The sequence below is a fragment of the Globicephala melas genome, chromosome 3 (genome assembly GCF_963455315.2).
Source record: "Globicephala melas chromosome 3, mGloMel1.2, whole genome shotgun sequence".
NCBI lineage: Eukaryota > Metazoa > Chordata > Mammalia > Artiodactyla > Delphinidae > Globicephala > Globicephala melas.
The window spans coordinates 167,372,673-167,387,671 of record NC_083316.1 but is presented as its reverse complement, the minus strand read 5'-3'; the positions used below and the strand labels follow the sequence as shown (position 1 = coordinate 167,387,671).

Genomic DNA, 14,999 nt, shown 5'->3' with positions numbered 1-14,999 from the left:
CATCGGCACGCGCTTGACACCCACCTTGCCATCCCCTCCCCTCCCCCAGGCCTCTCTCCCTCCACCGCCCCTGCCCCCAGGAGCCAACCCCACCCAGGGCCCCCGCTTCCCCGGGCCTCCTGGGGGGCTCTGTCTGCTGGACAGGGCGCACAGCCCAGGGCTTCTCCCTTCCGTTGTTTCGCCTCCCGTCTGATGAGCCTCCCTCTCCAGGTCTCACCGGAAGCGGAGCCAGCCCAAGAAGCCCAAGCCGGACGACCCCAAGTCTCCTGGCGAGGGGGCAGCTGGGACGGCCCTCCTGGAGGAGGCTGGTGGCGGCATGAAGGAGGAGGCCACACCAGAGGCCGACCCCGAGGAGGAGGAGGAGGAATCCCAGCCGCTGCCGCAGGGCCGGGAGGCCGAGGGCTCCGAAGGTCAGTCCTGCTCGGTGCCTGTGCTGGCCAGGCCCCGCGCCTTCAGAATCCCATCCATGTGTCTTGTGGGCAGGGAGGGCGTTTTCTAAAAATGTGCATTCTGGGAGTGCTGTGAAAAGTCCCTCTTCTCCCAGAAACTGAAGTCCATCCAGCTGCTGAAACAGAATCCACAGGTGGGCAGCTTGAAACAACGGGCTTTATTCCTCGGTGCTGGAGGCTGGGAGATCAGGGTGCTGGTGTGCCCTGGTGCTGGCGTGGGCCCACCTCCCGGTTTGTATGTGACCCTCTGTCACTATGTCCTCAGGGGGAAGAGAGAGCCAGTGAGCCCTCTGGCCTCTAAGGTCACTGATCCTTAGCCAGGGCCCCACCCTCATGACCCAGTCACCTCCCAACCAGCCCACTGCGGGGCAGGGTTCAGCATGAACCTGGGGGGACACAGACACAGTCCGTAACAGAGGTGTTCTCTGCTCAGTTGGGAAAGGGGATGGCCTGCTGTTTGCAGCCAGATGCTGGACGTGCCTGCGGTGGGGATGCCCCACCTGCAGGCTGGCGTTGAACAAAAAAACTGTATCTGGGCACCATGGTGGGTGTGTCTCAGAACCGTACCCTTTACACTGCCTGGGGCCCGTTAGTCGCGGAACATGACTCCGTGAGCGTTTGAACGTTCCCCACTCCCATGTTTTATGGTGCTCCTTTTTCTTTTCCACGGCTGGTTTCACTTTCCTAATTTGCAGCTTCAGCTGCTCACACGTTGGCACCTAGCAGCTGCCCCCCCAGGTGTAAAGGAGGGGCTGGGGGGCTGGTGGCAGATTGCCAGGCAGCAGTGCCTCGGGCCCCCATCACAGGCCATAGGTCGCTGGAGGGTTCCTCTTCGGGACTGTGTCTTGGAGCAGGTGAGCCGGCACAGCTCTGCCTGGCTTGGGGTCAGGCCCTCCCCGGGGTGCTCGTGGCTGGTGTCCCAGATGATGTGGCATTCCACCAGGCACCGAGAGGGGCAGGCGCATGCCCCTGATGTTCCCACGGGCTGGAAGGGGGGGTGTCCCTGCGGGGCCCCCAGGAGCTGGAGGCAGGGAAGACTGGAAAGTTTCCTGGGTAAATTGCGTGCTGGCCTGTCCCAGACAGCCTGGCATGACACTTGCCTGGTGGGCATCACGAAACAGCCCGGTCCACATGGGAGGGTCTGGACAGTCCGGGGAGGCAAGACACAGGCGGCAGGGGGCGGGGAGGGGGTGTGCGTCGGCACAGTCTGTGCGCAGGCACAATCACCCCGTGGAAATGGACCCAGAGGCTGAGGCCTGGTGACGCAGGGAGCTAGCGGAGTTGCCAGAAACGGGCTGGACACACAGAGCCGCCCCACACTTGTCACATGTGGGTGTTCACAGAACACGTGGTTTTGAAGAAAATCCTACCTATAATGAGAGCATCCAGAGGGTGATGCAGGCTGGAGCAGATCTAACAGAAGATAAAAGACCTTTATGGAGAAAATTAAGAGACGTTTTTGAAAGACAAGGAGGAGCTGTAACATATACGGGGCTGCATGTGTTAGGGGGGCTCCCTGCAAAGGTGCTGGCCAGCGGCCTTGGGGGATGTTGATTTCGATGCAGCCGGAGGGAGCAAGGCCCGAGGAAGAGGGGTCAGGAGAGGTCAGGGCTATGTGACCGGCCAGCTTGCAGGCAGGAGCAAGGACACTGTCCGGGGCTGCAGTGAAGGCCACTGCTCTTCCCCGGGGCGACCCTCACATGCAGCCCCAAATGTCACACGGGCACCCACGCCCCATGTCCCGTTTACTTAAAGTTCAGAAAACACGCCAGGCAGACACTGGACTGTTTAGGGAAGCATCCGAATCTGCTGGGGCTGCCGTGCGACAAAGTACCCGACACAGGGCTTCAGGAACCGAGGTTCATTGACTCTCGGTCTGGAGGCCGGAAGTCCGAGGTCAGGGTGTGGGCAAGGCTGGTTCCTTCTGAGACCGCGAGGGAGGGTCTGTTCCAGGCTTCTCTCCTTGGCTCGTAGACGGCCACCTTCACGCTCACACGGCCTCTCCCTGTGTGCCAGTCTGTCTGCATTTTGCCTTTCAGAAGGACACCGGTCACATTGGATGAGGGCCCACCCTAATGACCTCATCTTATTAACTCATGACATTAGCAATGACTATTTCCAAATGTGGCTGCATTCTGAGGCCCCAGGGTTAGGACTTCTACATAGGAATCTGGGGGACACAGTTTAGCCTGTAACAGAGTAAACGTGCCAAAACCAAGAGGGGCTCCCTCGGAGCGGGTGGTCTGCAGCTGGGAGGGGCACGTGGTCCTTCCGGCTCTGTGCCTGTGTCGTGAGTGCTCCGGGCCCCAGTTCCGTGGGGCGAGTCAGAGCATGGGCTGCGGTGGGTGAATGAATGATGGACCCTCTGCTGTGGGCTCCGGGATCCAGGGCCCCGAGTCCCATCAACAGGTGAGGCGTTTGCATCTGACTCCAGAGGCCATGGAGGTGAGCTGTAGGGAGGTTAGGACAGTGGTTGTTGACATGGCTAGGTTGGGGTTCTGGCCCAAGAGGTTGGGAGACTCGGCAGGTGTCCCTGGTGTGACTGGCAAGGACTGGGGTGGTGACCGCCCTGCCCCAGGGTGGGCTGCGTGGGGCGGGGCAGGAACAGGCTGGGCTCTGCACCCGGGCCGCCCCAGGTGGCACCTTGTAAAGTTGCCAGGGGGCATCGGTGCTCTCACGGGGGCGGGGTAAGTGGGAGAAAAAGCAGGTGGAAATAAAGAGTCCAGGTTGAAATCTGGGGACCGGGCCCTGGACGCCGCCTCGGCAGGCCAGTGGGGTTGTTGGAGGGTAAAAGGAGAGGACGCACACCCCGCTCAGGGCCTGTGGGAGGACGCCTGTCCCAAGAGTCTTGGCTTCAGCCCGAAGCGGCTTTTCCCAGGAGCGGAGTCAGCCCGTCGGGGGCCAGCCAGGGCGGGGGCTCCTGGGCCCGACCAGTTCAGACAGTCCTGAGAGACAAGGGTTTTAGCGGGACCCCTCCTGGGAAGGGTGGGAAGGATGCCTTGCGACCACGGGCATCTCTCCTCCCTCTCGAGCAGGCGCAAGGGGCTGCCGGCCTGAGGCCGGATGCAGGGCAGCCAGCGAGAGTAGCCGCACTGTTTACCCAACTGCTTAGCAAAGGAATAATGGCTCTCTTTTCGTTAATTGAGTTGCGTTAAAATGAACCTTCGCCCAAACCGATCGACTGTTTATAGAGACAGCCGCACCCCCATGCCCCGTCACCCCCTGCTTGGACCCGGCCCCGTCACAGGGACACTGTGCCTCGGTGTCTCGGGATTCCAAGAGGTGGCCGCAGGCTCACGCACGGCGAAGGCCTGGTTCCTCTCCGGTTTTCCCTTTTCTAAGCAGATTGTTACCTAAACGGGGCGGGGTGGGGGGTGGTCTCTGTGTCCACTGAGAGTAAAACATCCTGCTGTAGACCAAACCCTGCAGGATGTGTGCCCTCCTTCCTGGCATCTGCAGCCACTCTGTCCCCCTTCCAGGGCCTCAGCCCAGGACCCCCAGGGCTTCTCCAAAAGGCCTGCAGGCTCCGTGCTCTGTGGTGGGCTCAGTGTCACGTGGCTGTGGACCCCAGGCAGAGCGGGGACGTTCCCAAGGAGGCACCTCTGCTCACGGCCGGCTGCTTCCCTTTTCCAGACACCCCGTCCCTGTTCCACTCCAGAGCCTGGTTCCCAAGAAGGAGGAGTTGGGGTGTTGGGACATCTCCCGGAACATCAGCCCCTCTAGAGGGGAAGGGGTCCCTTCAGGGGACAGAAGGAGGCTGCCACAGCTGGGGAGCCACACGCCCCAGTCGGGGGCTGTCCCTCAAGCCCTTGGAGGAAGATCGCTCTGAATGCATCAAATAAATAAGTGCTCACAGTCGGGGGTGACAGCAAACACGTCTGGGGAACGAGTGGAAGACGTCAAAGTGGTTTCTAGATTCCCTTTAACGCCAGCTTCCTGCCCCTCAGAGCTGTGAGTGTGAGGGGCGTTCGGGCACGAGGACAGGACATTTTGTTTTAGGTTTGCGTCGGGAGGGTGTGTGCTTGCCGCCGCTGCTCACGTAGGAAGCTCCCTGACTGGAGTAGGCGGAGGCGGGCAGGATGGAGGTGCCCGGACCCTACGGGGGCAGGAGGGGGCCCGGCTGGCTGCGGGTCCCTTGGCCTGGGGAGGGGGGCTGCTTCCCCTCCTGGCTGCCAGGTCCCACCAGCTCCCACTGCCAGGGGTCTGCAAGAGCAGCTGCCCTGTGGCCTGGCCCAGGATGGGATCAGCAGCCTCCGGCACAGCAAAGCCCTGGTCCTGGCGGGAAGGCAGCCCGTGTCCACCTGGCTTGCTGGGACCGCAAGGGCTCCCTCCTCCTGCCTGGCCCTGGCCAGCTCTGGCCAAGCACGGCCACTGTCCCTTCTGGCAGCTCTGGAGCTGGGGGTGGCAGGGGCAGCGGCAGGGCCCCAGGAGGGCTGGTCCCAGAGTACGTGGTCCCCCGCAGGGCAGAGCAGGGCCGGGGATGGGTGTGCAGCCGCCCTGGGTCACTTCCCCCTCCCTCACGCACCTTTTTTGACGGCTTTAGGACAAGACCCGGGGCGGCTGCACCCAGCGGTGAGCAGCAGGCTGGGCGGGGCATTGACACTCACGCCACAGTCCCCTGGCCTGGCCTGGGCTCCGCTCAGGAGGGATGCAGCCCGGCTGGGCCAGGCAGGGCAGGGTCCCTAAGCCAGGCAGCAGCCCTGCACCCCCTGCTCTCCCCTGGGAGAACTTTGGTGGGAGAGGAGGCATGGGGGCCCCGGAAGCTGGCGCGGCTGTAACATCCGTCGGCAGTGGGGGGATTCTTGGCTGTGCCTCCCCGCGAAAAACAAGTGCCAGACGGGCCTCAGCAACCCTGCTGGGGCAGAGGGGTTCCCTGCCATTCTGCGCCCCCTTGCACACCGGGGGTGGTGAGAGGCCCTGTGTGCTGGGGAGGGACCCGGCTCGGGTCCGAGCCACCGTTCCAGCTCCATTTCGAGGCTCCTTCAGGCGGGCCAACCAAGGGGCTTTCCAAGTGTGGCCTGCCTGCCCTAGGCCTGCGGTGGTCCCCACGGCGTGAGGACAGACGGGGCCCGGGCTCCGCAGCGTCCCTAGTGCCCTTGGGCTTGTCCTCTAACAGGGTCCTCTGGGTGCGCCCCCGTCAGCTTCCCAGGGCCTAGTGGCCGTGAGGAAGGAGCCGGGGACATGTCCTTCCCCAGCAGCATCTGGAGCCGGGGCAGCTCGCAGGCTCTGCTGTCCTGAGGCCCGGGAGGCCGTCGTTGGACTTCCATTCGGGTGGCCGCACTGTCAGGGAGGAGGGCATAGTGGATTTCCTTAGAGAACAAAGCCGTTTCTCCGGAAGTCCCTGCTGCCGTGTCAGAACGGGGCTCTGGGCTGCCTCAGCGCCATTTCTATAAATCAGTAGAAGCGGCAGGAAGGAGCCTGATCTCTTGGGCCCTTGGTCACCTCCTGGGGCTGGGCTGCTGTCACCAAACCTTATGAGCAGTGTTTACCCCACACCTCTCCCCGCCCCCCACCTTTCAGCGCCCCCCCCATCCCCCCTCTCCCACGTCTCCTGGGACAGGGAGGTGACCTTTAGTGGCCAGGACCATCCAAGTCCAGCATCTGTAGAGGAGAAGCAGCTTTGTCTGCGGAATGCCCATTTCCTTTCCTTGGCTGGATAACTGTTCCTGGGGTGCTGTCAGTTGGGGGGTCCTGGGGAGCGTGCTGGGCTCCTCCAGGTGGGCAAAGGCACAGGAGGGATCCTGACTGCACCCTTGCCCTTGGAAGGCTCAGGGCCAGAGGGCATGGGGGGCGCTGGCAAGCGCTCCCTCCTCTGAGCCTCTCTTGAAAAGCTCGGCTGCCTGCTCAGGACCCTGCGGGCTGCAGTGACCAGAGGGGCCCCTCCACGAAGGCCAGGCTGGCTCAAGCCTCTGCAGCTTGCCTAGTGGGGGCCGCGGGTGGGGGTCGGCTACCTCCTAGCGCTCAGGGCCAGGGATCTGCCTGGAGGAAGGGAGGGAGGGCCCTTGCTTGACCCCTTCCTGGGTCAGGGCCGGTCAAGGACTAAGTGATGGCCTTGCCCTTGGGAGCATCATCCCACCTGTGTCGTTATCTTTGGCTGAGGGACGGGGGTGAAACACGGACAGGTTTTTATAGTAAGAGGTAAGTGTGGATGCCGCGGGGACCAGCAGACCCTGTCACGTGTCACGTGGTAACAGGTTTAGCCGGGAGAGGGAACACTGCTTTTCTGCGAGTTGTCCTTACTTTCCCGGCCCTCAGAGACCCAGACTGTGACGCATTGGAACCAACGGTTCACGGGTACCATCAGTAGGATGACCAGTACGTCCCCAGGTATCAGCTGCTGGCACACCTCATGTGACGTCCTGAGCCTGTGGGGACCCAGGACAGGCAGTGAGGGCCTGAGCTCGTGTGCCCATTCTCCAGGTGGGCAGGGAAGGCCCGAAGGCTGTGCTCTGAGCCGCTGGTCCTTGTGGGCGGGCATCCCTGAGGCTCTGCACACCTCGCCCTGAGCACAGCAGGCCTCGTGGAGCCCCCCGCCCACATGCATCCCCAGTGGCTGTGTGATGTGACCACAGAGACCCAGTGGCTGAAAGCAAGTCTTATTCTCCGACATTTCTAGGGGTCAGGAGTCCGACATGGGTCCCGCTGGACTAAAATCCAGGCATGGGCAGGGCTGGCTCCTCTGGAGGCTCCAGGGGAGAGTCATTCCCTGCCTTTTCCAGCTTCTAGAGGTGCCGCATCCCTGGCTCTCGGCCCCGTCCTCCATCCTCACAGCCAGCAGTGCCGCATCTCTCTGGCTTCTTCCGTAGTCACGGCTCCCCTGGCCCCAGCTGGATCCCCTGCTTTTAAGGATCCCTGTTAGTATGTGGGGTCCGCCTCGGGATCCTCAGCTCAACCTCATCTGCAGATCCCTGCTGCCATGTCAGATTCCGCATGCACAGGTCCCGGGGCTACAGTGTGGGCGTCTTTGGGGGCCATGACCCCTCCAACCACACCGCCCATCTCCGTTTATTTGACGAGCTGCACGCCCGCTGTGGTCCTGAATTAAGATGCTGCTGAAGACACTCCCTGTCCACCTCCCTCCCCACCCCGTCACCTGTCAGGAAGCCCCGCAGCGCCGGCCCTCGCGTCTTCCGGGCCCTGCAGGCCCCTCTGGCACTTCTGTTTCACACAAGTAGAACCACTTGTTTATGGTTTGTTGTCTAAGGTTTTGCTTTTTAAAAATTCCACAAACCGTGTGCATTTACTGTAGAAATAAAGGAAACTCAGACACATGAAAAGAAAATGCATCCCACCTCCTCCCCCCTCCCCTCAGAAAGGATGTTCAGAGCCGGTCTCTTCCCAGCTGCTTTCCGACAGCTCGCCTCGGCGCCCCGTGCTCATTCCAGAAGGCGCTCTGAGCGTGTGGCAGGACTCTTGAGGCCAGGGTGCTGCTGCTCCAGGGCTCGGCCGCCTGGCAGGGGGACCTGGCAGCAGTGACAACTGCCCGAAGCCCGGGTTCCTTGGGGGAAGGCCTGTCTGGGCCAGAAGGGGCCCTCAACTAGTGCAGCCGGCTCCCACTCCGGCTGGGGGGCTCGAAGGGGGTGCCTGGCCACTGGCCCCTGGGGTGCCCCGGCCCCCGCCTCTGACTCATCTCTCTTCTGTCCCCACAGAGGACGGGAGGGGCAAGCTGCGGCCAGCCAAGGCCAAGAGCGACCGGAAGAAGAAGAGCTATGGCCCTCTGCACCTCCACCACCCGCTCATGCCCCAGCTGCCGCCGCCCCCGCCCACCCAGTTCCCCACCGAAGAGGTGCCCCTGCTAGAGATCCCGGCACCGGCCACCGGCCCTGAGGCCGCCGAGGAGAACCCCCCGCCACCACCTCTCAACGTGGTGCCCCCCGAAGCACCCAGCGAGGAGCCAGAGGTGAAGCCGCGCCCCATCATCCCCATGCTGTTCGTGGTGCCGCGGCCCGGCCCGGCGGCAGGCGACAAGGGCCGCGTGTCCTGCCAGCAGGCCTCTGAGCACTTTGCCCAGAAGGGCCCCACCTGGAAGGAGCAGGTGGCCCCCATGGAGCTGACGGGGCCCGAGGAGGAGAGCGGAGCCGGCGAGGTGCAGGTAGGGGGCACTGGGTCCCTGGGGCCGGGGGTCCCCCTGCCCCACGTGCTGGCCACAGCCCCGCTCGTCCAAACGGCCCCTGTGGATCCTGTCCCGGAGGCCAACGGCACGTACGTGGTTTAGAAACCACCGTTGGGGGAACTTCCCTGGTGGTCCAGTGGTTAAAACTGCGTTCCCAAGGCAGGGGGCCTGGGTTTGATCCCTGGTCAGGGAACTAGATCCCACGTGCCACATCGAGGACCCGGCACAGCCAAATAAACAAATGAATATTAAAAAAAAAAAGAAAAGAAAAGAAAAGAAACCACTGTGGGTGTTGGCTGCCCGCTTCCTGGGGTCTTTTGCCCCTGACTGAGGACACTGGGGTCCCTCTGAGCTGGGCTCCACCGCCTCTACTTCCGGCCCCAGAGCTGCTCCCACAGAGGCCTCCTGTGCCATTTTAGGCTCCGTCGACCTTTTCCAAGTTGAAGATGGAGATCAAGAAGAGCCGGCGCCACCCTCTGGGCAGGCCACCCACCCGGTCCCCGCTGTCTGTGGTCAAGCAGGAGGCCTCAAGTGACGAGGGTGAGCAAGGGTGCCCCTGGCTCTGCTGTGCCCCTGCCCTGCCTTCCTCTGCCACCCGCCCGGCTTGCTCACTCCCGCCACCCCCAGCCGAGGTCGGGCCTGCAGACCCCTCCCCGGCACAGCCTCAGACCCTCCCCAAATGCTGTGGGGCCGAGGTGCCCCCTGCCCAGCCCACAGCTCCCGAGTCAGGCCCGGCTGCCCCCAGGCCTCTGCCCTGCCCTTGTTTGCTCCATTTCCCCGGGGGCGCTTGCTCTACTGGGCCCAGGGCCTCAGATGTCGAGTGGGGCCTCTGAGGGGCAGGTGCAGCCACCTGGGCTCACACCCCAGCCCACTGCCCGGAGCCGGGGACCGTGGTGCCATTTGCCTTTCTGTGACTCGGTTTTCCCATCTGTAAAATGGGGTCTTCTGGCCCCCCTCAAGGGGTCCTGCCAGGGAGGTGCACGGGGCTGAGGCCTGTGAAGCGTGTGGCCTGGTGCCAGGCACACGGTGGGTGCTGGGAATGCCGGGAACGCCGAGGCCAGTTGTCACCCAGAGCTCCTGGTGCGATGCTTTCACAGTCTCCGTGGTAACCTCTGCCCCCTCCTTATCCTGTGAGAACTGAGAAGATGCCGTCAGCAGAGGCTCCTGCCCACGACCCCCAGCACACTTGCCGTGGCCCTTGTGCGTTTGTGTCCCTTCCTGGCCCTCCAGGTGAGCGAGGACCACACCTCATCCTCTCACAGCCTCGGGATCTGTTTGGATGCCTGGCGCAGAGCGTTTCCAGAGGGCAGCAACGAACGATGGTAGAGGTGCCGGCCACATCCCCCAGGGAGAGACTTGAGAAATGGATTCAGAGTTAGAGGATCATGGAGCAGCATGGGGCCCGGAACTGGCCCATTTCCAAGTCCATTTCCAGCAGAGACGTCCTGGCCCTGCGCTCCCTGCACCGGAGACAGGGCCGCGTGACCCCGAAGTGGGAGAAGCTGCTTCGAGAACAGAGGAAACCTCGCCCTTGGCCGTCACCCCGCAGACACCTGTGACTCACGATGCTCCGGGCTCTGATCTCTGACCTGAGGCCAAGCTGCCCTCAGGGAAAGTCAGCGCCGGACTGGGGAGCGGCCAGTCCCAACAGAAGTGACCCTGCCTGCCTGAACCCAGCGTGCGCCTGGGAGAAGTTGGAATAAGAGGCGGTGGCACTGGAGCTGGAGGGGCAGAGACGGAGAAGCTTCTATTTAACACTCGGCTGAAAGTCGGAGTGATTGTCTTAGTGCAGAAATCCTGCTAAGCCCGTTTATCATCTTCCGCTTCAGCCTTCCGTTTAAGACGCACGCGGCGTGTGAAAAGTGCCTGGGTGGCTTCTTTGATTCTGAACCTAATTTGAGGGCGAGGACGCGGAGGGTTCTAGAAGCGGGTCTCGGGCTGGAGCTCTGGGAGCAGGAGGGGCCTCTCTGGAGATCAGATGCGGCCCCAGGGTCCCCGTGCATTGAGGCAGCCTCTGGCCTTACAGCTGGGACGGCTGCGGTACCAGCCATGCTGGCCCAGCTGCTGGGAAGGTTGGGGCCCCAGGGATGAGGACCCTGCTCCTTGGGCAGGTTCCTGGGGACTGCTGATGCTGATGCCAGGGCAGATGGCACCCCTGTGTGCTCAGGAAGTGCAGGAATGGGATGTGGGGGATTGCAGACAGTGAGCTGGGAGTCGAGGCCGGCGGAGGCCAGCCCGGTGACGGGTGATGGGAGGGACATCTGTCAGTGGCCTCCATCTTACAGGACATTGGGGCAGCAGTGCCCCTGCCCGACTCCCAGGGGAGTCTGTGCCTGACCTGCCAAGGCCTGACCATCCCATCTCCTGTCCCCAGATGGGATCAGCCCTGAGCTGAGGGGGGCCAGGGCACCTCCCTGCGGAGGGGCTCAGGGGCCGAGAAGCGGGGACCCATCCCCTCGAGCGCGCACTGGGTGGGGTGGGGCCCTGGGTGCTGAAGCTCCTCCCCCCTCCCACTTTACTCCAGAAGCCTTCCCTTTCTCTGGGGACGAGGACGTGGGTGACCCCGAGGCCTTGAGGTCTTTGCTGTCCCTGCAGTGGAAGAACAAGGCGGCCAGCTTCCAGGCTGAGAGGAAGTTCAACGCGGCGGCCGCCCTGACGGAGCCCTACTGTGCCATCTGCACCCTCTTCTACCCGTACAGCCAGGTGAGCCGGTGCTGAGGGACCCCCAGGCCATGCCGGGCCGGGCAGCATCCGCCTGCTCCCGGTGGCGCCAGGGCTCGCTCTGCCTGAAGGGAGTCCCTTACCCCTGAAGGGAGGGTGATGGGGACCAAGGACCCATTTGCTGTTGGAGCCACAGCGGGCTCGGTGGAGAGCCCGACGGAAGGCCCCTGTGAGGGCTGCGGGGAGAGAGCCCAGGGCCTGCGTTTCATTGGAAGGTAATTTATCAATGTGCCTCAAAGAGGATGAGAGTGCAAGGAAGCATCTCAGATGGCTGTCCTCTGAGAGGCCCTCAGCCCAGCCCAGCGGGCAGCGCAGGCAGGGGGCCCGGGGGTGGGTCCAGGTAGGCGCCTGCGTGGTGAACGGGGGCTGGCAGTGGGGGGCTGGGGCTGGGCGAAGACACGCGTGGCCTGGCGCCACGCGGCCGCCAGCTCTGTCCTGAGTTTCCAAGTTGTGATCGTGGCCTTTCCCCGCACTCTGCCCTGTACCATCCACCACCACGTCCTCCCGGTTTCCTCCTTAACCGGTTTCCTGCCATGTCCCCCTCCCCCAGCCCTGACCACTGCCTGCCTCCTGCCCTTCCTGTTAGCACCTCACCACAGCCACGCAGGGCCCAGCTGGAAAGCCCGCCAGGCTCACCACGGCCCCCGGCCTCTGCACATGCCCCACAGCCATCCTCTCCTGTGATATCTGCCCCCGCACGCACACATAGCATGCTCCGTGCTGTCCCCCAGCATCTCCCACACACCCACCCAGGCCTCTCCCTCGCCAGATGGATTTCTGTTCACTCTTTGATTCCACCCAGCTGCCACCTCTTCCAGGAAGCCTTCCTGGACCTGCTATCCCAAGCTGACTCTGGCATGCCCCCCAGCTTCCCCCACCCGCCTCTGCTCTTGCTCCTGCCCTCTGTTTATCAGCCCTTGGAGGACAGGGCCGGGTCTCACTTGTTTTGGGGTCCCCGGCTTCCAGCCTAGTGCCTGGCATCTTCCACGTATTAGCTGAGCTAGCCGAGCTCTGTGCCCCGTGCTGAGGGCAGCACACCCATCTCGAGGGCTCTGCCACTCAGAGCTGCCAGGACCTGTGGTCCCTAAGTGAGGCAACATCTGGTCGTGGAAACAAGTAAGACGAAACGTCCAGACAGACGTCTTCTCTAGGCACGCCCCTCGCCGCTGGAAGTCATCACTGGGAACACTGGCTTAAGAGGCGAATCTCCTTAATCCCGGTTGCTAAGTGAAGCATTGTGACTCAGCTTAATCCCGTCCACGGTATCAGTGGGACTTGCGGGGCTGCCGCTTCCGCAGTCCGGAGCCCTCAGAGTCGGGGACCAGGCTTCGCTTGTCCCATATCATGGGAAGGGCTGTGGCTGGACATTCTGCCCGTTTGGAAACCAGCCGGTCCCCTAATCCAAGTTGCCACATGGGGCGCCCCAGGGCCCCACCACCACACACACACAGTGCATCAGGCCAGTGGTCTCTGGTGGCCTCTTTCCTTATGCCCTGAGCCGGTCAGAGTCCTTCTGTCACTGGGTGCTGGGGAGGCTCATCTGGGAGCCCCACCACCCTGTGACAGGCCCAGTGTTGCTGGATGCCGGTGCCATGGGCAGGATGTTTTCATCACAGTCTCTTCATTTGATTGGATTTGGGGGGACTGGGGTACAGCCGTCATGGGGTGCGTGTGAGTCACAGGTGGGGAGAACGCCCCACATAGATACACAGATAACACGGCATCAGGTGATGGTCAGGACCACGAGGACAGACAGAGCAAGGAAGGCCTGGGGGCCCGCTGGTTATGTGAGCAGAGATCTGAGCGCCCCAGGCGGTGGGAACGGCACATACAAAGGCCCCAGGGCAGGACCACGCCTGGCGTTTGGGAGGAACCGTGAGGGGGCCCTTGTGGCCGGAGCAGAGCGAGCCAGGGGCAGTGGGATGAGGGCGAGAGGGGTGAGGGCAGCAGGACAGTGACTGTGCTGTCTGCAAGTAACCCTAAGTGGGAGGGCTTCTGGGTGGATGGGACAGAGTCTGACTGCCTTTGGGGAGGATCTCTCGGGGGCTTCTGAAGCAGGGTTGGGGGCTGGGAGGGTACGTCAGGGACACCCATGGTGGGGCAGTTGCAGGTGTCCTGGTAGGGGTGCTAGTGCGGCAAAGAGCAGCCTGGGGTGTGCTGCTTGGGGACGGAGGGGCAGAGGATAGACTCAAGGATGTCAGGGGTCCCTGCCCGCCCCACGCTGGGCTCTCCACTGATGGCGGCCCTCCTCCTGCAGTCCCTACAGACCGAGAAGGAGACTCCCCAGGCCTCCCTCGGGGAGGGCCCCTCGGCCACACCGCCTTCCAAAAGCGGTCAGAAGACACGGCCGCTGATCCCCGAGATGTGCTTCACCTCCAGTGGGGAGAACACAGAGCCACTCCCCGCCAATTCCTACATCGGCGATGACGGGACCAGCCTGCTGATCTCCTGTGCTAAGTGCTGCCTGCAGGTCCATGCCAGTGAGTGCTGGGGAGCGGGGAGAGCCGAGGGATCCACCACACAGCCCCGCTTCACCCTCCCGAGACGGCCACCCTCGCCCCTTCCTCTGGCTGCTGCTTCGGGCCTATAGCGGGACCTGGCGTCATGGGGTGGGGGTCTTGACCTTTGGGGGCAGGTGTCCTGCCCTTCCCCCTGGCCAAGGCAGGACTGCCTGGTCAGCCTCCTTCTGGGAGGTTCCACCGAGGCCTGCCCTCCCCGCCCAGGGCCTGGGAGGCCGCAGGAGATCAGGTACCTGTCAGGGGCTGTGACGCTTTTAAACTCCACACTTTGGGGCCGGAGTTGGAACTGATGCTAGAGCTGAGGTTCTAGAGTGGTTCAGGGGTCGGATTTATCTCTGCCATCGGTGACTACCCTCCCCCAAACCCTGAAGTCCCAACCATAGCCTGAGACAGGAAGATGGATGTCTGTCCCCTTCTTGGGTGGGAGGGGGCAGCGAATGTGAGATTAAGCTCCCAGGACAGGGAGAAAGCTTCCTGGAGCCGCTTAATTTTGCGTGTGTACATCTCTGTCCAGCGCCCGCCCTGCAGAGGCCTGCCCGGAGCTCACTCTGTCTCTTGGCTGGGAACCCGTCTGCTCTGCCCGGCCGGGCCCGGCTGTGAGACGTGCTCCTGGGCAGATGGGCCCCCCGGGGTCGGGGTTGTGGGGGAGGGGGTGGGCAGCAGCCAAGCTCACCACCCTGCCGCTCTCGAGGGGCCTGAGGTCCAGCCACGCAGGGGGAGAGGAGCCTCCCTCATTGCCCTTGGGAGGCAGAGTCCTCAGCACAGGCATCTTCCTTGAGCCCTGGCACCAGACAGAGGGGGACACCCCCAGGCCTGACCTTGGCTGAGGGCCCCAGGGGATGGAGCAGGGGGCCAGGTGTGGGCTCTCGGGTACCTTGCCGTCCCTCAGGGTGCCCCCTTCCCGCTGCCTTGCTTTCTCCCTGTCCTTTCCCCAGGGACCTCTCAGCACTGGCCAATGGCCCCTCTAGCCCACAGAGCCCGTTTAGTGGGTAGCGAGCCCCGGCTGGCTCAGGGTCCCCGCAGGACTGCTGGGCAGTGACCCCGGGTGAGGCAGGGTCCTGGGGCAGGCTGTGCCTTCTGCCCTTGCTCTGAGGCATGGTCCTCCTCCCCTCCTCCATGCCCCCTCCCCCATGCTCCCTCTGCGACTGTAAACCCGGACCACATCCCAAAGCCAACACCTTGGTAACCCAGAGCCTC

At 63.3% G+C, this 14,999-nt stretch overlaps 1 protein-coding gene across 5 annotated transcripts in view; it reads left to right on the top strand.

The window, feature by feature from the left end:
* The window catches only part of KDM4B (lysine demethylase 4B), a 111,765-nt gene that overhangs the window by 86,875 nt on the left and 9,891 nt on the right, over nucleotides 1-14,999 (top strand). For 2 of the 5 annotated variants that reach the window (XM_060297307.1, XM_060297304.1), the window contains 5 exons: nucleotides 211-410; nucleotides 8,099-8,541; nucleotides 8,982-9,102; nucleotides 11,087-11,265; nucleotides 13,541-13,763. In XM_060297307.1, the coding sequence (XP_060153290.1) occupies nucleotides 211-410; nucleotides 8,099-8,541; nucleotides 8,982-9,102; nucleotides 11,087-11,265; nucleotides 13,541-13,763 (1,166 nt within the window). Of the gene's footprint in view, nucleotides 1-210; nucleotides 411-8,098; nucleotides 8,542-8,981; nucleotides 9,103-9,792; nucleotides 11,266-13,540; nucleotides 13,764-14,999 lie in introns of those variants that run through there. The other 3 variants (XR_009563566.1, XM_060297306.1, XM_060297305.1) reach the window with 3 other exon arrangements.